At 35.5% G+C, this 21394-nt stretch overlaps 1 protein-coding gene across 2 annotated transcripts in view; it reads right to left on the reverse strand.

Annotated features, from left to right (window-relative positions):
* Positions 1-21394, reverse strand: part of LOC107085985 (voltage-dependent calcium channel subunit alpha-2/delta-1-like) — a 113393-nt gene that overhangs the window by 76978 nt on the left and 15021 nt on the right. For both annotated transcript variants that reach the window (XM_015376693.1, XM_015376691.1), the window contains exons 2-3: positions 13159-13240; positions 11735-11851 (exon numbers count right to left, since the gene is read on the reverse strand). In XM_015376693.1, the coding sequence (XP_015232179.1) occupies positions 11735-11851; positions 13159-13240 (199 nt within the window). The remainder of the gene's footprint in view (positions 1-11734; positions 11852-13158; positions 13241-21394) is intronic.

The following is a 21394-nucleotide window of genomic DNA, read 5'->3' on the forward strand; positions in this document are numbered from 1 at the left end:
CTGCTAAGCTCAAAACAACCGCGCCTGGCTTGACGGAGAAACCAGGAGAACAGCTGTGCATATTTACGACAGTGCACATTTACTTTCGCCCTCTGGGGGGAGCCTCACTGGAAAATCAACACCGGTTGCATAGTGTACCTTTAAATGTGCAGAGCACAAATTGACCGACTTGATTTAAAAAAGTTGTAGATTCTTGGATTTTTGTATTTTGTAAGTGCCACACTAATGTATTATGAAAAAATTATCCTGCCAGTCTGATTAGAGTATCTAGTACTGCCAAGGCAGATCGCACACACACAAAAGTATTGACACACCCGCCACCCCACTGATATGCAGGGAGGCATGGGAGAACAACATGAGCATCTGTTGTTGTTACTGGCAGCCCTTTAGTCATATCTATCCTGCTCGGTCTGTGGAAGATGTGAGAAAAGTAGTGAAGGGGGAAAAAAAATAGAAAGTGGGAAATGCATGAACACATATTACAAGCACACAGTGGCACCAGAAGGAAACAACTACAGTAACCTCATACAAGGTGATAAGTTCACCTGTAGCATTGTTTAATTACACAGAGAAATAAATATCACTAAATATACAGGGTTTAGAGAAAGCAAATTGTTAGAGACTGATAATGGTTTCGAGCTCAACTACTATGCATGGTTTGACAGCTCATCCCTTCTTCAGTAAGCAGACCATGTGCCAGCTGGCTGCAAATGAGACCAAATAACAGCTGCACCCAGCTGGAGTGGGTGTGTGGCAGCTCTGTGCAACAAAAATCAACACCCAAATTTGCTACTGTACCATGTGTTAGGAAATAATTCCATGCTTCCTTTGTTGTTTTTGCAAATATCCAACATACAATGACTAAGTTTACTTGTACTTCTTTTTTTTTTTTATAGCAGCAGATAAGAATCTTACAAGTTTGAATCTAATGCACCCATCACTAAAAGAACAACATACAAATACAGTTTCAACGAAGAAGTGATGTCAACTGCACAATATCCAAAGATAATTTTGCTAAACATGAAACACAGCTGTTCCTGTATGCAGCTGAATGGGGATGAATAAAGCAGCTTGAGTGTGGCCCTGAGCGCTAATAAGGGAGACATCAAACACACACTGGCCTCTTTGTATGCATACACTGCATGTCTGATAAGCGTCGTGTAGGAAAACAGAGATGACAAACACAAAGCAGGTCCGGCGGAGCCACACACAGCACAACAGCTGGCTGACAAAAGCAGCCACACAGGGTCCAGGAAGTGGTGAATAATGAATCACAGGTGTCCAGAGGCTTTAACACCCACAAAAAAACAGCTCAATTAAAAATATATATATATATATTTGAATTGATATGATATATAGTTTTGTTTTTTATATTTTTTAGACTACAAAAAACCTTTGGACTATTAGTTATACAAAAAGTTCTATTGCTAAAAAAAGAATGTATAAACTGTATACAGTTTTTTTTGTCAGTTAACTAGTTAAATAGTTAAATTTTTAAATGTTCATTTTTACTGTAAAGTTTAAAACTATTGTTCTTAAGTGTAAATAATAATTTAATTTAGTGTCAAAGTCAATTTATATAAATAAGTAGACTAATAGTTTCAAACTCTGAACTTCTTTAGTAAAACCTTTTATTCAATTTACAGTTTTATTTTGCTATATTTGTATTGCTTTAGGGGCTGCTCAGTGAGACAGTGGGTAGCACTGCCGCCTTGCAGCAAGAAGATCTGGGTTCCTCTTTCTGCATGGAGTTTGCATGTTCACCCTGAGCATGCGTGGGTTCTCTCCGACTACTCCGGTACTCCAGCATCTTCACACAGTCCAAAAACATGACTGTTAGGTTTATTTGTGTCTCTAAATTCTCCTTAGGCGTGAATGGTTGTTTGTCCTGTTTGTCTCCGTGTTGCCCTGCGATGGACTGGCGACCTGTCCAGGGTGGACCCCGCCTCTTGCCCGTAGACAGCTGGAGATAGGCACCAGCACCCCTCGCGACCCCACTTGGGATAAGTATGATAGAAGATGGATGGAGGTATTACTATACAAAAATATATTATAAAAAAGCATTTGATTAAAAAGTATGCAATGTCATACTTTATTCATAATTGCTTAATATAGTGCACTAGAACCAATTCATTCAATGACATCTTTACCAATATGGGAACTCATTTGGCAAAATTTAACTTAAATCAACTGCCAGTGGGAGTTCTAGCAGTGTCGGAATTCTGGGAGTCCTAGATTTAATCACCTTTTATCTGTGATATGTGTTGATTAGGACTGTTTAATTATTCTAGGAGACTTCCACATTCACGTTGGTAATCTTTAAATCAGAATCACAACAGAACTCTTCAATATTCAAAGAAATTTGGGATTAACTTATCATGTTAAACAGCCAACGCAAAAATAGGGGTGTGTTCTATACTTTATCATCAATAAGGTTTAAACATTTCCAAGGCATCTATGACTCATGTCGCCCCGTCATCTCTGTTTCAGGTATTTTGCATATTTTATAATTGGACACTTCTCATAGTGAAGCACTGAGCAGAAAATGTAAGAATCCACATGAAGCTGAAGTGGTAGCTCTATGGTTTGTTATTTAATTAAGGCCAACATCTGAACTTTGCTTTGTAAATAACATTAAAACTTGGAAACCAAAGAGAACCCCCCCAAAACACAGGGTAGAGACCCATGAGTGCCCAGTGAAAAGTCCACAAATCCAGGACACAACCACCAAATCTGATGTGTGACATAGTAATAAAAAAAACAACAAAAAACAAAACAAAAAAAGGCCGATAAAGTTTTAGAAAACACCTTATTATGGCTCTGTAAATGCATCCATGAATCAATGGATCTGTACCCGATTATTAGTTGTAACAGCAGAGACTAATGACTCACAGCATGTCATCCAGTGGCAGCCTAATAACTTGCTTGCAGACACTAGAGATCAGTGTCTTTGCCGTAATTACACACCACTGCAGAACACAATACTCAGAAAAACCTAATCCACTACTTACACTGATGTTCTCTTCCTCTTCAGACACATAAATGAGCATAAAGGCTCCTAATCATGTAATTTTGAGTTTAATGCAAGCAAATAGGGCTGTGAGTATATGAGTGAGATTTTTCTCATTTATTTTGCCCAGTGTTAAGACCCAAATTAGGTGACAGTTAAAGTTTATAGGTATACTATTAACACTGGGGAAGGGGCATAGATCTCCCTTTTGTAACTAAGCAACCAGGAAGGCATGGTTACTAACTGTAGCCATGATCCACACACACTTTAGACAAAAAGCTCCAAGAGACCAGAGACATCTTATTCATTAAGTGTCCCAATGTAGCACAAGCCATCTTTCTTCATGGCAGTTATGACTAGCCTCCCTCTCAATCTTGGTGGCTGCAGCCCACTCTCAATTAAGCAAGTTTTGTTTCCTCTTGATAGAAAATCAATCCAGGATGGATGTAAACTAATCCAAGTCAAGACTGGAAAACAACTGTTGTGCTTCTGTTTCCATAAAGGCATACCAATAGCAATTCAGTCTTCGGTGGGCAGCCAAAGCCTTTTGAATCTGCTGCCAAACCACTAATGCAATCCCAGGTCTGAAATAACTTTGCAATCAATATTCAAATTTCACAGTCTGTTCTGTGGGCTTACTCCATCTTTTAGCTCTTTTTTTCTTTGGCATGGTCGACAAGAAACTTTATTTGACTTTTACATCTCCGAAAAAAATGGTTTTGTTCTCATTTCTGATCAGAGATATCTTTCTAGTTCTTAGCACCAATTTGACTGTTTTTAAAATGAAATATATAAAAAAAGTTTATATTTAATATACACAACAGTTGTTTTTACACAGAAATTTGAGGTAGAGAGAATTATAATGTACAGGCTGTTCAGGTTGTAGAGATCTCAGTCTAGATTGTTCTCCTTGGCTGTCCTTGTGACCAATCCATATCTCTGTTAGCCTTTTACCCTTTATTCTCCAATCATAATTTATATGTCCTCATCTTTAACATCGTTACCGCTGGGTTTTAGTATTTTTTTCTCTTCACAGGAGTTGCATCTGCTTGTTCTGTTTAGTTGCGACACTTCCAGCAGAGGGATATTGGCTGGGCTGCTGCTGCTGACGACTTCATGTTTTCCAATATGAAAGATACACTTGATCCCATCTTGCAGTGGTTAATTCAGTTAAGCTACTGGCGGGGCTTTTACTGCATCCTCTCTCTGTATGCAAAAGTCAACCACAATGCAAGTTACTGACCTCTGTCACTACATGTTCATCCAGAAAGAATGAGTCTGCTGCATTCCCTTAGATTCTTTTCAACTTTTTAACCAACCCAGCCATATGATTATATTATTACATTTAAAAAAAACTTGGCAGCTTGTAAAATCAGCTTTAGCATAAGTAGGGAGTACAAAATCCACAAATTCAAAAGCTTCTTCAACAGATCCTAAAACAAAAGCTCAACACTGAAGTTCAAAAATGTTTTTGTTTGTGTTGACGCATGCTTATCATTGGTGGTGTGGACAGTGTTGACTTACATGCATAAACACGCATGATGTCAAATTTAAAGTTCATAGAATTTCTCTAAAGATCCATTATATCTCATCTTTTAGATTTTCAAGTTTTTTATTTCTGAATTATTTCCTCTGGGACAATAAAGGATATTTGTTTGGTTTTCTAAATAAACCACTCAGACTAACTAGATGTCCTCTTTGGTAATATTACTGTTTGAGAATGTGATAAGAAGTAGTCACATGTATAGACCGGATTTAAAACTGAGGCTTAAAACATCAAGGACTATGAAGTGTGGTTGGGTTAATCACAGCACTGTGCAATTTCTCTCAAATTAACATGAATTGAGTTGAGCCCCAAAGTAAGGTAAGAATTACGCTTTAAAAATCAAACATTGCTCTTAAGGTCCCAAACTTATTTAGAGATCTCTTTCACTCTGAAGAAAAAAATGACCAATTCCACAGAGAGACATTAACAAGGGCTCCATCAAAGGCCGTTGGTTAAAAACCATTCAATAATTGATGAGGACAGAGCTAGAGGTGAACCGAATTCCAGAAGAAGGCTATTTTCTGATGAGCCAAGTTAAAAATAGAAGGCTGAGTAATTGTAATAAAAATAGCGCCTGAATTTGTCAAGTCTGTAATATGCAGGTTCTGCCACTATCAATCACACCTGCACTAAAATCTGAAAGATTGACTAAATGAAAGAACTGAAATGTGAGTTGGCCAATAAGGTCTGTGCACATGGGCAGTCACTTAGGCAGTTACGATTAGATGAAAGGCAGTTCCATCCGTGCATTTGCACTACTTTCTACACAGCAGTGAAATAAAGAGGTAAAAAACTTCAATGTATGGCATGTCTTGTAATGGTTTCATTTTAAATTAACAGTATGCTCGATCACAAAAACCCTGTCTCTAAATGAAACACGGTACTCTATCATTACAGTAATCAGAGGGAACCTAACCTGAGCAATAATAAGAGAGAGAGAGGAGCTGCATCTTAAAGTCTTATTTCACAGTGCTTTAAGAGGACCAGTAAGCAAAGCAGTACAATCACTTGTACATTTTACCAGCCAGTGTACCAGCTTTTTTTGTGTGATTGCAAGCGTTACAGACGAATGAGGAAAATCAGAGGAAATAAATGATCATGATTTGTAAATATTACGTGTTTATTGTTTTTTTTAATTATTTGTGCGTATATGTTTGTTATTACTGCTAAAAATGGTTTTGGAATTATTTTGTACAAGATGTTTGTACAATGCACAGATTTAACAAATATTGTAATGCTGAGCTGTAAATCAGCTTTACAATTCATAGAAAAACTAGAAAAGCTGTCGGAGCGCAGACTGCAGGTAAGTTTCCTTAAAACCCATTTCTAACTTTTATTTAATAACAAAAAGTTTGTTTTCGATAAGAATTAACAAAGGTCTCTCTCAAAATATAAAACAAAATGAAAAAAAGGAAAAAAATGTAAAATGTATATAGAAAATAAACAGTTAAATTGTTACTTTATTTAAAAAATAGCTCCTTTATATAAAAAAAAAAATGAGCCCTGCATTGATCATTTTTATAATAAATGACCTGTTTTTAATGAGCTTCCCTTAGCATTTTGAAAGTCAATCTTTGGTTCTAGGCTTTAAGAAATTAGAAGTCCTCCATATTATCACATTCTTGGCTCTTTTCACAGGTCCATTATCTGGTGCCATACAGGACTCTGATTGAGCCGCTGCAAAACGTTATTACTTGCATTAAAAACCAACATGTTGGTATAATGATATTATTACTTTGAAATCTGAATATGCCTGGAAGTAAGGACAATTTTGAACCGTAACATAAATTATTTATAATCGGTTTTGAGATCCAATTAAGTTAGACAAACTGGTATCCGATAATCAGGTTCCTGATCAATATATTTTTATGCATGTTCATACCATAAAATCTGCCAGAAAAAAATTCAAAAAGCTATAAAGGGGTTCTCTGCTATTCAAACTAAAACTGTTTCAGTTGGCAAGACAGTCCACTGCTGGCTGTGGCTTCCTGTTTGAAGTCAGCTGACCTGGCTCTGTATAGGGCAGAGAGCAACAGAAGCATCATATCATTTGATTGATCAATCTATATACCAAAAAAAATACGTTTTAAAACGAAGGGGAATGCCATTACTAGACACAAAATTAAATTTTCCCTGATTCAAGTTGTTAAATATAATCATTTGAGACAAGATAGAGATTATATTAAGCCCATATGTGCAATGTCTTACATTTTTATGTGATACTGTAAATCTGCCTACATCTTTATAGACAAGTAATGGTAGCTTTCCCAGCAATGATGCAGAAGCATGTTAAGATGATCTTGCCATAGCTGAGATGCAGGCAAAACTTAATCATGTATGTGGCATTATTAATATCTAAATAAATGTAGAATCAGCTTAGCAAAACATTTACCATTAACACCTAAAATTATACAAACAAAAATAACAATACAAATCTTTATAAGGCTATCTCAAGGTTTTTCCATAATCTTGGAATTTTGAGCTTTTACATTTTTTTTCCTTTATAGTTGCCATATTTTGCTGTAATCCAAGCAGCAATATCCAACAACCTCTCAAATAGTAAATGGATAGCAGTTTTTTTGAGTAACCAAAAAGCAACATGTGCACCTGTTTCAATATTTCTTTAATTGATCTTTTTTTTTTTAAAGGGAACTATATTCTCATTAACCTTCTATGACATCAAATATTAATTACATCATTATATTTGACAAGGTACACAATCTTATCCTCACTACTTTCTTAAATCTGATAAGAAGTTTAAGCCTGTGAAGAGTTAAACATATAATTAATGTCTTGATAATTCAATATATATAAGTATACATTTAAGGATGATTTAGGTGCTTTGGGGTGTGTTAAATTATATGTAAAATAATTTATAAATAGAAATCTCCGGGTAGCTGATTATGAATTACAGCATTGTCAGTGTTAATGTTTTAATTGGAAAAGAGGTTTAGATTAGTCAGTAATATTAAAGTATAATTCCAATTCCACAGAAGAAAAAATTTATAATCTAGCACAAAGTATTTGAAATGTAAGCAGAAGCCTCTTGAAATGCCCGAGGAAAAGATAAGGACATGCATATTCACCCTCTCCAATGAAGAAATAAGAAAGGACAGAAACGGATGTAGGAAAAACAAGGCAAAACAAACAAACAAACAGCAAAATTGGAAATTTTGTGTGACAGAGTCAGACTGAGGTTAGGAGAGAAAATAAGAAAAAGGCATGAAAAGGAAAAAAATAAATAAAAATGTCACATAGTATTAAATATGATTTTTGATCAGAATAATACGCAAGAAAAACAACAAAAAAACACTGGTGGAGTTTATTGCAAAACATTTCCTGTCCTGTTCTCTTCATCTACAGGTGTCCCTAAAGACCTGAACACACTAAATTCGATTTTGCGTCCTATCTGACAGAAAATTGTGTCAGAGGAGGTTGTAGCATATAGCGCTCATTGAAAGTCAATGGGGATGAAAACGCCCAACACGATTTTCTCCAAGGGGACCTGCTTAGCTCCGACTGAGATAGATCCCAGGTATATTTTAGTAGGACTAAGCAGCAATTCAGCGGCAATTTCATGGATCTGACAGGAAGAGAGACGCTGTTACAAAGTAAAGCACATGTGCTTTGGGGGAAAGTATAAAATTAAATTTGTTAATCACAGGAGAAAACAGACAGTTTCGGAGACGCACATCGAGTTTATAGCAAGTGGGATGCATTCATGCAAAATCAATCAATTAATTATATGGTAAAAAAAAAAGGTATTTTTATTTGGACAGAAAACAGATAAAGTACTGGTCCTCTTTGAGCCTTGCAAAAACGAGGGACAGAAAGCGCAGTTTAACTTTCTCCTCGAAAAAGAAAATAAAAACTTCAGGACAGAAAAAGGATATAGTAAAAAAAGTGATCCTCTTTGAGCCGCACAAAAACAAAATAAGGAGTGGCAGACGGAGCAGCTTATCTCTTTCCCCTCTTTATCAAAAAAAGAAAAACAAACATTTCAGCTTTAACCAACTCCAGAGAACTCTGCAAGAATCACCTCTCACTGCCTGTCCGAACATCTGCCCTAATCCCCAAATCCCTCAATAACTATATACATACTGTAGATCCGGGACTAGATGGTGGACTTTACAGTAAACTCAGTTAACCGACTGTTCAGACAGATGATTACTGCATTTCGCTCCCCACTGACCTCATAACTCTGCCTCCCCGCACGGTACCTGCACCATCTTAATTATTTGTCGTCACCGCAACAAATCCGAAGATGCTTTGCGAGGAGATCTCTTGCAAGCAATCTGGGATATATCTGCTCGTCTAGTCACAACAAATGATCCCTATTCTTCAAGGTGTATTGTGGGAAATTTCAAGTCCACTTCTTTTTCATCCACTAGACCAGGGGTCTAGTTTTCCAGGCCAAGGACCCCCAAACTGATGGTGAGATGGAGCGGTAACCCCCTAATTATATATATTGTATGATATTGTGTTATATGAAGCTGGTCCTATAGTCACTATTGCCTATGGCGTAATGTAACAAAAGTAATTTCTCCCTGGGATTATTAAAGTATTTCTGATGCTGATTCCTGGTTGATGGGACAGGTGTTGTGAATGAAACGGTGACCAGCTTGAAAGAGCTCCTGTGTGTCGCTGAATCTGTGAATTGATGGCTGAAAGACATCTTCTGCTTCCATTTATCTGTTTACTACAGTCTGTTGAATTCATGTTAATGTGTTTTTGAACACATTTCAAATAGTAGAAAAAAACTGCAGGGGGAAGATGAAAAAAAAAAAGTCAGATCAACCAAAATTTTTGTGACCCCCATGCAGTACCTCAGTTTCAAGTAGTTCAAGTTGAGTACCTCCGTAAACCCCCTAGGGGTCGCTGGCCCTCTGTTAAAGACCTCCACATTTGGTCACTCATTATTGCTGCGTTTTCCTTGTTTTTTTTTTTGTTTTTTTTACATACACCTCATTATGTTTTTACTATAGGCCATTCAAAATAGTCTCTGTTCTGGTTAGATATGCAGCACAGACTAAGTAGAGTAGGTTGTTTTTTTTTCTTTTATTACTTATTTTTATTAAATATTCATATTCTGTCCAAGTTAACTGTAGGAAATAATTATAATTTGTGTGTAGCACAAGGACAGAAGTGGAAAAAAAAAAGTCTCCACAGATCTGCTCACCCTGTCTAGTAAAAGCGCCTCTATAAAAAGTCATACACAGCTGGTGTGTTCAGGCCTTAATAGGGACAATAAATCATTTCATCTGCTTTTCTCTTCAATCCAGCAGGCTTTAGTTTTTAACTTTTGCTCAAAATATCTGTTTAATCAATGTCCGTTTCATTCCAAGTGAAGCAATACCAGCAGAACATTTAGTTGGAAGCATCATACAGCGATAATAAGATCATGGCTAAGTATGAGACCAACATATAGACCAACACTTGTGAATAATGTGGTTTAGCCTGATTTATTAAAAATACAAAACAGGGAATCTGTCTTTGTAACCTTTATATCAAGGAGTATTACTACTGTTTCAGGTGGGAACTTGCATGCAAACTGCAACTCTTATTTAACCTTGCACATCCGAGTAACTTTGATTAATTATTTTACAAACTACGACTATTACTCCCTCTTTTGCAAATATCGATTGTCCTCTGTGTCAAGCATGTTACAACAATCTAGAACATACAATCCAGCATGTGGTTCATCTGCCATCTATAAACCATTTTTTTCTTTGTTTAGGTTCCAGCACCCAACAGCTGAACTGAAAGGTCAGTGATTTTGGTATCCTATTATGTTTATGTTTACAAATATCTACAGTATATTAAGACATTCATTGCAAATGTAATCATGCACCACATATTTTGATCATCATTACTTTTTATGGATTTAAAAACAATTTTGACAATTCTTACAGAGAGCAACAAGTTAAACGTGTCTGTATGAGACATGTACTCAAGTGTAAACTGTAAAGCAAATATGTACGTTTTAAAAGGCAAATATTTTCTAAATACTGATTTTACAAACCTATTATTTTGCTGAGATCCCACCAAGTAATTGCTCTTCATCCCTGCAGTTATTGGGATGCTTGGCAAGATAGATGTGGCAATCGATGGGACTGGGACTATGGCAACCGGCTGGTGGATTTTAATTGGATATTTCTGGCACTCCGAGTCAGATTGATTGAGACTGGGAGAGTCGCGAGATCTTAATTTAGTCAGCCTTATATTGTTACCCTCGTGAGCAGTGAAAGGTTGTACAAATCAATTTCACTTCCTGCCATTTGTAAGTGAACGTACATTGAGCCAAAAGTCACAAAGATGATGCACACATGCCAATGCTTTCCTGTGTCTGGTAACTTGGTTTGGTAAATTAATCTAAACACTATTTCCTTTTTGGTTAAAGCTTAGAATTTAATTTCAAATATTTAAGCCATTAAAGCAGTAAACAATTCACCCTTTTTACATATTGTGACAAATATATTCCTACTTTAAGAACTTCATTAACTGTTTTAACCTACAACAAAATCCTTAATGGTTTTCATTTGGTAGGTTTATTTTATATTGTTTAAAGGGAATAAAATATTCAAAGCTTTGAACATCTTAACACCATCTTTTATTTTAATTAACGGCTTTCTAAAACTGTATCCAACTTAACATGTTTTTGATGGTTTATACTGTACAGGCTCCAGACCTAATGCAACATCATAAATGTCTAATGGTCTTCTAATGATCGTCACGCCATAAGGTTCATCTAACATAACAATTACTCTCAAAAGGAGTTTAGCAGTTTTCTTGTTTTGTGTTCGATGTAATGAAGTTGAAACCCATCAAATGGTATGGGTTTGCTGTACTGATAAATATGGGACTTCTGATTGAATAATTAGTGTTTGCTAGACTGACATTTATGCAATAACATTGGCACAAGACATATAGTATGCACATATTTTGTTTGAATGGCAAACTAGAGTGCCAAGTCAGAAAAGTAATTTATCTGCAGAATAACGGAATTATGTTGGATGTGAAAAAGGCTTAAAAATACTTTTCCCAGTGTCTGTTCTGAATTAAAGTCCACACTAACACTTGAGAGTTCAGTCAACAGCGGTTAGAAAGACTTGAATAACTACAGGTCTGACAAAGCCATCTTCAAATTACAGGACTGCAACAAGAGGAAAAGATCTCACCTTTAGGGCGTCAGAGCGGTTAGCCAGCAGTTGCTCTATGTTCTTTGAAGCTGTTGCCACCAGTTCTGTGGCATTGTTGGATTCCACACTAAAGTGGGTTCTGTGTTTTTTATATATCTAAGAAAATCACAAAAGAGACAGGGAAGGGTCAGACACAACAAGAACTTTGGATTGTGTTAAAGGGTATAAAAACAACAACTAGAGCTAAAAGTCAGACATGCATCTATCTTTCCAGTTGTTTTGCACAAAATTCAAAAGCCAGCATTACAATTAAGTAGTCCTATTATTTTATTAGATCTCCCTCAACAAGTAAAAGCTACCTTTCTACTGATAAAATTGTAATGTCAGCTGACATAACCTAAATATTCACTACAATACAGAATACTTTCTAGCATAATGCATTAAAAGGCCAAAGATCCAGTTACTCAGCAGCTGGAAGGCACTCCATTGTCCTGCACACAAATGACAGAGCTGAGGCAGATGACTGCATTTGTCTTCATGGTCCTTGAATTCTGCTACTTTAGTCATACAAAAAAGATAATCTTGTTCACTGCTGACTTTCGTAAGGCTTTAAAGTTGACTGATTTTATCTTCAAATGAATCAGAGTGCATGGTAGAGTGCATGGTTGTGGATTAAAAATTTGTCATTTTTTTCAAACATAGATTTACATACAATTTTGGCCCTCACTTGAAAACATTTTCTGGTTGTATATTGCACAAGCTGACTGGAAATATGTTTCTATTTATAATAAAGGCTATAATGTTTGATCATTTTAACAGATCAGGCAAATAAAAAAAAAAAAAAAAACTTAATATTTCTTCAGGTAACACTGTTTCATTTGCTTGTACTACCTTGGTGCTTCTGTATATTTTCATGCCCCATTTAGAATAATCAGGGATGTTTCCCTATTCCATTAGGAAAAACTGCTAAAGCTTAGAGAAATAGGTGTGAAAGCACCCCAATTCTTCAAAGATTGCTCTGGATTTTAGGCCTGTCCTATAAAAACAGAGTAGTATGCCTCTAGACAATTTCTCCAAAACTACTGTATGCATAAAAAAGTTGAAGGAAAAGTGCTATCTACCAGAAAAAAAAAGACAAAAACACCAAATACCTTTCCACAATAGCTCAGGAGGAGGTTTTCATGCTTATCCACAGTGTCGCTGCATTTTGCTTATTGCACAGTTTTATCCTGTCATTTATGCTGCTGTTGTCATAAAATCCCAATTAAATACATTGCAGTTTTTGATTAGACAAAAACATTTAATGGATAGTTGGCAAGGTATAATACAGTGAAGGAAACTGAAATGACCTGAGTTGGGATTGAAGTTGAGTCACAGACAGCAAAGTGTTCATTATTTCCTATAAAATCCATTTCTGTTTACCATTTGTTGTAGAAGGAAAACAACAACAAATAGCCTCTTACCTCTATTAGGTCCTGCAATCCACTGGCTTTGTCTGTTAATGTGATCAACTCTTTTTGAATCTGCTCCACCCAGTCTTTTACCCTGTAAACAAAACAAAAATACTGTCTCATTCAGTTGGAAAACCTCCTTTATTACCACATCATATTACCAAGTAAACCAACTTACTAAAATATCCAGACAGACTCAGGGAAGGGAAGCATGAAATATTAATGCTTAGTCAAGGGTATACTGTATATTGCTCTACTTCCCATGAGCTGTGTATTAAAGCAAGAGCTTTCATGGTTTTTAAAACATTACTGCTATGGCCTCTGGCTTTAAATGCTAGTTAATGCAAACTCCCCATGATAAATAAATGAAAGAGACATGCGGGAAAAAATGGATTTGGAGATTTTATTTGTGTTTGTTTTTTTTCTTTTCGGAGTGGGGGAATTTTACACACCAAGAAAAGATGGGAAGATATGGTACACATTTGAGTCAAATGCAATCCATCTTTGCCCTTGTTTTTCCAAAACAGCTCAACCAGTGGCATTTTATGACCTCAGTGTGAATCCTTTGTCTGCTGATATATATATAAACAGTTAAGAGAACATCTAAACAGCTGTAAATCATATTTCTGCACAGTAACTTTACAGGTGATTATAAGGACAGTAGCTCCTTATAGAGCCACTGACATCCTGTTTAGTTATAATTAAATGTTTGTGCTTAAGTGTGTGCAGCATAAGAGATTTAAAACCATGTGATATACGAGATATACTTTTGCAGGGCACAGCTGGCTTCTAATGTATTGAACTTATAACCTATAGTACACCTACAAGCTTCTGTGTATTTTTTGGATTAGACCAATACAAAGTAGGACTATTTCTCAGGCTTTCCTTTGTAAAAAAAAAAAAAAAAAAAAAAAAAAAAAAAAAGCATTGTAGTGAATCAAACTTAAAGTAGATGCGATTTGGAGTTGATTTTGGGGTAATCTCTGGCAGTTTCAGAGGCTTTAAAGTTGTTTTTACTGATATAATTATATTGCACTTGAAAATGAGACGTATATCGTTTTTTAAAGTTTTGGCCACATTGTCCAGCCCTCATAAAAAAACTGATATAATTGCAGAAAATACAAAATAGACAAACCCATGAAAAATTGCATTTTTAAGTCAGACAGCCTATCATAATTGGAAAAATAAAATTAACAATCATTGTTATGCATGTTTGTTTCCTGATGTGTTATACTTTAACTTAAGGAGAACATTTTCCAGTGTATGTGTGCAGTTAAACAAGCTGAAATTCATATCTTAAAGCATTAGTAAAGAAGGTTTTCGGATGTATTTGGATTCTGGACCAGTCTAATATTCAACAGATGGTCAACAGATGCTACCACAGTCCATTAGGCTGTTAAACTGGTAACTTTGTGATTCTTTCTCTGCAAAAAATGGAAACTATTTCCACATTTGAATTTTCCTGAGGAATGCAGCTTCTTCAGTATTTGAAATAATCTTTAATTCTATGAGAACGCGTCATATGTTTTAAAGAAATGACCAGTATTTAAGTTATCAGATCAACTGATAATACAGTGTAATATGACCAGCTGAAATGTGGCATAGCAGCCACATATTATATTTAGCCTGCCAAGAGACAGCTGCAAGTGGCTCAGGGCAAATATAGAATGAACTTCATGTCAGCACATTCCCTTTTTCAAACTTCTGTACAACACTTATGTCTGACCTATGCCAGAGGTTTGCAGAAGGGTAAAGGCAACTTACTGCAGTCAAAATTAAACAAATCTTTGTTAATATTCTGGAGTTTATGATGACATTAACGTGACTTCAGAGTTTGAACTTGGTTATCTGAACATAGACAGCTGCATATGGCGCCTTTTAATCAGGAGCTTTTTTTTCTAGCTATACCAGAATTCCTTTTACAAAGAACACAATGCATAACAGGTGTTTAATAGGAATTAATGAATGTGTCGATTATAGTTAGAAATAATGTAACACTTTAAGTGAAAACTTGTTAGGTCAGTTGACCATTTTAAATTCTTACTATATTCAGGTTTCATATATATTTTCTGCTACCTCCAGCTTTAGGTTGATTAACTGAACTGCTTTATGAACTACAGCTCAACCCACAATCCATTGATATGTCCAAACCAGTGTTCTAACCACTTAACCCTTTAAACTTTAAAACCTTAGAAGGAGCGTTCGTAAGGTCCAACAGACTATCCAATAAATCTGGGACTCCCAACACTGATGGCACATGTAACATCTTTATGACGATGATTAAACTGCAGGGAAAATCAAGTTATTTTGTTTGCCATGCTACTTCCTATTGGTCACAGTGATAACGGTAAATTACACCATGAATTGAAAGGTTGATGTAAAGTTCAGGGATTTGCTCATTTCCACTTTACAGTAATAGCCTTTACGGTCAAATTTGTCATGTTTTATTTAAAGTTTTCAATGAGGTAGCTTCTGCTATGAATGGTTGTGAAATTGTTACTTTGAATTAACTTATTTTCAGGTAGAATTCTACTTTAAAACTCTTAGGGCTTGTTTTAATCAACAACACATCAACTCCTAGTCTAATATAATTGCCTTTGGCCCCAGTCCCAGGGTCAGACATTGCAAAGGGGTCATTGCTCCATCTCTCCATTACTAGAGGTCCCAGACTGAAAAAAACATTTTGATCCCTTTTTTCAAATCTATACCTGTTTTAAATGAATCCTAAATAAATATAAATTCAATTTGTTTTCATGCAATGATTCAACACAAAGAAGCTGGTGTTTGTAAAGTGAAATAACGATATCTCTGCAATCAGCCTCCTTAAGCAAAAACGTATTTAGTGCCTTTTAAAGCCTACGTATATATCTTTTAGGGCCCCAGCTTTGCATAGCCAAAAACTTGACAGAATCTGTAAACATCAGTTTAAAATCTGAGCTTTAACTGGGCGGTTTTTGCAAGCATTCATGAAAACGTACAGCTCTGTCAGTAAATAGAGATGAAGCTCTATTGTAAGATAATGTCAATGCTTATGTAATACAATTTGTCTACTTTATTTATTTTGAGCAAAAATAATTTTAATATTGAATATTATAAATATTAAATTAATAAGCGATTACAAAGATTTTAAAGAATTTGTAAAATAACTGAACTTCTGCGATGTATATTCCGTGTATCAAATGGTTCTTAAAACTTGACTTTTTGACATGAGCCAAACCATTTTAAAGACTACTCGAACAAAGGCATACAATTACACATTTTTATTTAGACCTGTGAGGGTAAAATCTAATGATTCTAGATTTTGTATATATTGTTAGTTAACCTTTTATACTAATTTATTATTGTGAGTGGTTTAATATGTCTCCATTTGCAGGTAAGAAGGAAATTAGAAATTAGACGTGTACAACTGTAATTGCCAATTCTTTAGGTTAATTAGGTCGATTAAACTGATCTTTCAAAGTTATCATTTTAAAATCAATCTTAAAAGACAAGTACATAAAACTCAGTTAAATATGTTTTACTCCTAAATCTCACAAACTATCCATGTCTCATCAAAGAGTCTTTATAAATAGTGAAGGCTCTAGAAATGGAGGATCTCCCTTCTGCGAAGAAGTTTCATTATGGTCTGATAATGAAGATGTCTAAGGCTCTGCATTATATTTAATCTGTAAAGCATCCTTTTTTTGCCTGCTCTTTTAATAATCTGATTTCATTTTTTTAATTTATTGCCTCTTATTCTGGAATCCACCAGATTATGGAAGTGATTGCACTTCATACAACAGCCTTATACAAGATTTGCAACAACTTGCAAGCACAGAGACGAAACTTTATCAAGTAATATAGTCACAATTTCCCATTAACAGCTTCACAGTTACATACATTTTTCCTTCCAGGATGAAAACTTTTGACATATTAGTTTCATCTGAAATCGGCATTCTCTTTTGATTACCTTGTACAATTAGAGGATTGTACCAACACCGTTCACCATTTCTGTCTACTGTGTGCCAATGCTACTGTAGCTAGAAAAGTCAAACTTGAAGATAATGAAGCCAGAGAAATCAAAGAGATGTAACATTTTATTAAAGAAGAAAATGTTTCTTCATCACGTCTGTGGTTTATTCTGCCTCTGGGGGTGTAAAATCCATCTACTAAGAAATGGCTGTGTTTAATAGCACTGGTGTTCTCTTTATACTTCTGAGTTACGGATCTGTTAAAAAAAATTAAGATGTAGATTGGACAAGAATTGTCCTTCCACAGCCAAGAAACTGAAAAGTGGTTGTGGAAGGGTCTTCCATCATGTCAATGACTCCTAACACTGCCAAAGCAGAGAGGTAAAACCAGGGAGTCATAGAAAGTTTGAGCTTGCACCAAGATAAAATCTTTGAGAACTAAACATTTAGTTTGACTGTCAGGGGAAGACTAGTGGGACCAACTCCCAGATTATGTTTTTTAAAAACCTTAAGATTCAGTATTGATGTCAGATGTGTCACCTTTGACCGTTACTTGGTTTTGCAATCCTCAAATAGCAAAAACACAGGTGAGGAGGCCCATATAATATTACGACATATAACACATTTAATGGAGACAAACACTAATAACAACAAACAGAAATGTATAAACCTTCAAAATCCATAAAAAATAAATTGAGTGTCATCGATGCAACAGTCTATTGAACCAAAAACCCTTTAGGGTTATTCATTTGACCCGTTGATCCATATTAATTCTACAGCAGTGTAGAAATTCTGCATTTGTTGTTACAGTTAAACTGGTCACAAATGCTATAATTATATTGCTTTAAGGGTTATATCAATGTTTTTAGGTTTCCTTTGCTTTAATACAGCTCTCACTGTCGATAAAATATAAAGTTGGTGACTGTCACATTCTACTGATGTTAATTTTTTCATAATTTGTGCCTGCTGCTTCTGCCATGTTTTGCTGGCACATACTGTGAATTTATAATTGCTTTTAATATTAAAGTGACATTCTCTAAATGAGTATTTAATAACAGAAGTGTAATGGATTTAATTGCAAAGCCAAACAGCACAGCATTTGTGGGGACACCCGGGGCTTTTATGCCCATGGCAAGTCATCCTAGAACATGAAGGCGAAAATTTCGACCAGTTTCAGAAAGAAATCTTAGACTGTACTCTGAGAAAACTGTCTTTTGAATTAAATTAACTCAAAAGATGTCAAGAAAATATAGCCTTTTTAATATTAGGAAAATTAAATTTTTTAAGATAGCTAAACTATTAATTGTGTGATATCATCTTTTTTTATTATTATCCATTTTGCAGTGGGATTCGGGAAAAAAAGTAACAAAAGTATCACTATTACATGACTTATTGTGTTTTGCCAGAATGAGTCAAACATGCTACCCATTTTTAGCTTAGATCTGATGGATTCTGAAAAAGCAGAAGCACGAATGCCTTCATACTGCTGCTCACTAAATATTTTGGTGTTCCACAGCAGATAATGTCTCAGGTTCATTAGCTTCAGAGAGCCAGGGACACACTTGGTTGGAGTTTAGACAAACGGTCTGTGTGACATGAAGGCTCAGAATCTGAAAGGATGATATTAAGATTTCATTATGCTCCTTTAATGAGCTCAGCATGTATATTAATGTGCCACAGAGTTGAATGCTGTGAAATGATCAGACATGCTGGCCATTCAAACACTTTAATTTTGGGCCTATTTAAAAAAGAAGAAAAAAACCCACAGCATTTGACGTATCAACACTGATAGTATTCTTTATCAGTAAATGCAATTGCTAGAATAAAAAAACGGTGATTCAATCTATATTTTATTTGCTTATTTTTTATCAAGGTACCTTAGATTAACTTAAGCTTAAAAAGAAAAAATCTTATTTTAAGTGCTGAGAAAAGGAGAATTGTTGTGTAAAATGACAAAATAAAATCAAAACCTTACTCTTACCCCTTTTACACATCATGTTTTAAGTAACTGACATCGTTATTTCCCTAGAAGAGATTTTCCATCTGCAAGTACTTGTTCTGTGGCACTTTTTGTTGTTGTGGAAACCAGTCCCTTTGAAGCAAAGTTTTAGCACTGGATACAAACACTGGAAATACAAACCTAGCCGTCTTTCCTTGACTCATTCGTTACATTTTATTATTTCTAGTTACCTGATTTAGCTCAACATACCAGTGATTTTTGTTGAGTATTGTATTTGATACACTCTTCTGCATGGAAAATTAATGAGCATTACACTATTGTAGGGCTGAAACAATCAGATGAATCGTGATTGATTATTGAAATAACCGTCAACTAATTTAGTAACCTATTAATCGTTTACTGGACTATACAGACTCTAAAAGATGCCTTTAGCTGACAGAGCAACCCACTTAGAGCAGTAATTAAACAAAGATTACTAAGTTGTCAATTCAGAACTCCATAAGCGGAAAAGTTAAAGTTTCACCTTGTATAATTTTCTTAAGCCGTTTATAAAGAATATCCAATTATTAATCGATTAATCATAAAGAATTAATGACAAATTAATCGATTTGCCTAATAATCGTTAATTGCAGCACCACATAATTTAAAATTGCACTGCCACTTAGAGCAGTTTTACAACAGTGTTCATTTTGGTTCCCCCAGTGGACAAAAGCTGTATTGTTTTTCCTGAAGGAAGAAATTCTTTGCTTCTTTGCTGTCACATGCTGGGGCAGTGGGTTGAGGGTCGCTGAACAGACTGAACAAACTGATCAAGAGGGTCAGTGATGTTCTGGGGGAGCAGCTGGACACCCTGACCACCGTGGCAGCAGACAAGCTCCTTCAGCAGAAAACTCCTCCTACCCAGATGCACCACAGAGCACGACAGGAAATCATTCCTACCTGTGGTCATCAACCTCTATAACGCCTCCCTCAAGTGATTCAGACCCCCCCTGTAATTGACATTTATGCACTATTGTTACACGCCACGTATCACTTTACCTGGATTTATCACTTAAGTTGGATATTCACTTTATCTTTATTTTGATTTAGTTTTTACATATACAACATGGACTACTGTACACAACATTTCTGTCTCCAGTGGCTGTGTGCAACATGAAAATGAGGTAATGAATCCAATTGTGGCATGTTGTGGGAAATTTTTGCATGACACCTCTGACCATGCCGACCCTTGTGAGCCGACTTCCATCTCAGCTACCCTGAAGCAGTTTTTTTTACACTACTGTCCTGTCTTTTCTTTACTGTTGAAACAGCGTCTTTCTCTTTGCTGATTAAAAATTTGCATTATGGATGAAAAAAAATGTATATGACGATGTTGAAAATGTTCCCTGGACATCTGTTGGTTCGATCTTAAAATTTCATACTAAAAACGCATATAGATCCCAGCAGGAAGGTGCCTCGTTGCCTGAATATCAAACCTGCACAACTTGCAAAAAAATATATGGTCTCGGGGAAATTTATTTATTTATTACATCGCCACAAAGAATGTTTTCCACAAGCCACCACTGAATGCTGCACAATTTTATTGAGGTTGAAAGACAATATGTTGGCTTCCCTCTAATTGGAAGGAATTATGTTTTCAAGCAGTGCTCCTTGTAATGGCATAAGCTGACATCTGGAAGAAAAGAAAGTTTATCTAAAAGTTTTTGTGGGCTCTCATGTTGGTTTTCAAAAATATAATAAGGCACCCTAACACATACATAGAATCCCAAAATATACAGCCTATACGAAGAGCAAGACTGAAGTAAGAATTCAGACGTATTCAGTTTTTTTCCTGACTAAATAAAAACAACCCTTAGAATTTCCATCCTCTTCAGATTCTACTCACAGTGTAATTATACTTTTGATCCAGATTAGTTTTTCTGTTGAAGATAATGCGATTGATGGGGGAAAAAAAAAAACAACAAAACCACAACATCCTCACACTAAAATCTGGTAATAACATGCTATGAGGATGTGGTTGTTCACCCAGAACACTAAGAAGAAGCTGTTTAGAGCTGATTGGAGGAGAGATTGAGTTAATGATTTTGTTGAAAGCATATTGATGTCAGAGACAATCGGTCTCTAAATGCACAAAATGGGTAAAGAAAAGACATGCGCTGAACACTAAGGCCAAAAAAAAATTTCAGTTTTTTTGTATTTCTTTCAACCACTCCTTATTTTCCTCCTCCTGCACAGTCATACTATACTTTGCAATTATCAAATTAAATATTACCGCCACACATTTTAGTCTGTACAGATTCAACTAAACATGCAAGTTGAGTGAATAAGTTTGCAAGCT

Source organism: Cyprinodon variegatus, unplaced genomic scaffold, assembly GCF_000732505.1.
Source record: "Cyprinodon variegatus isolate N-32 unplaced genomic scaffold, C_variegatus-1.0 Scaffold139, whole genome shotgun sequence".
Taxonomy (NCBI): Eukaryota; Metazoa; Chordata; class Actinopteri; order Cyprinodontiformes; family Cyprinodontidae; genus Cyprinodon; species Cyprinodon variegatus.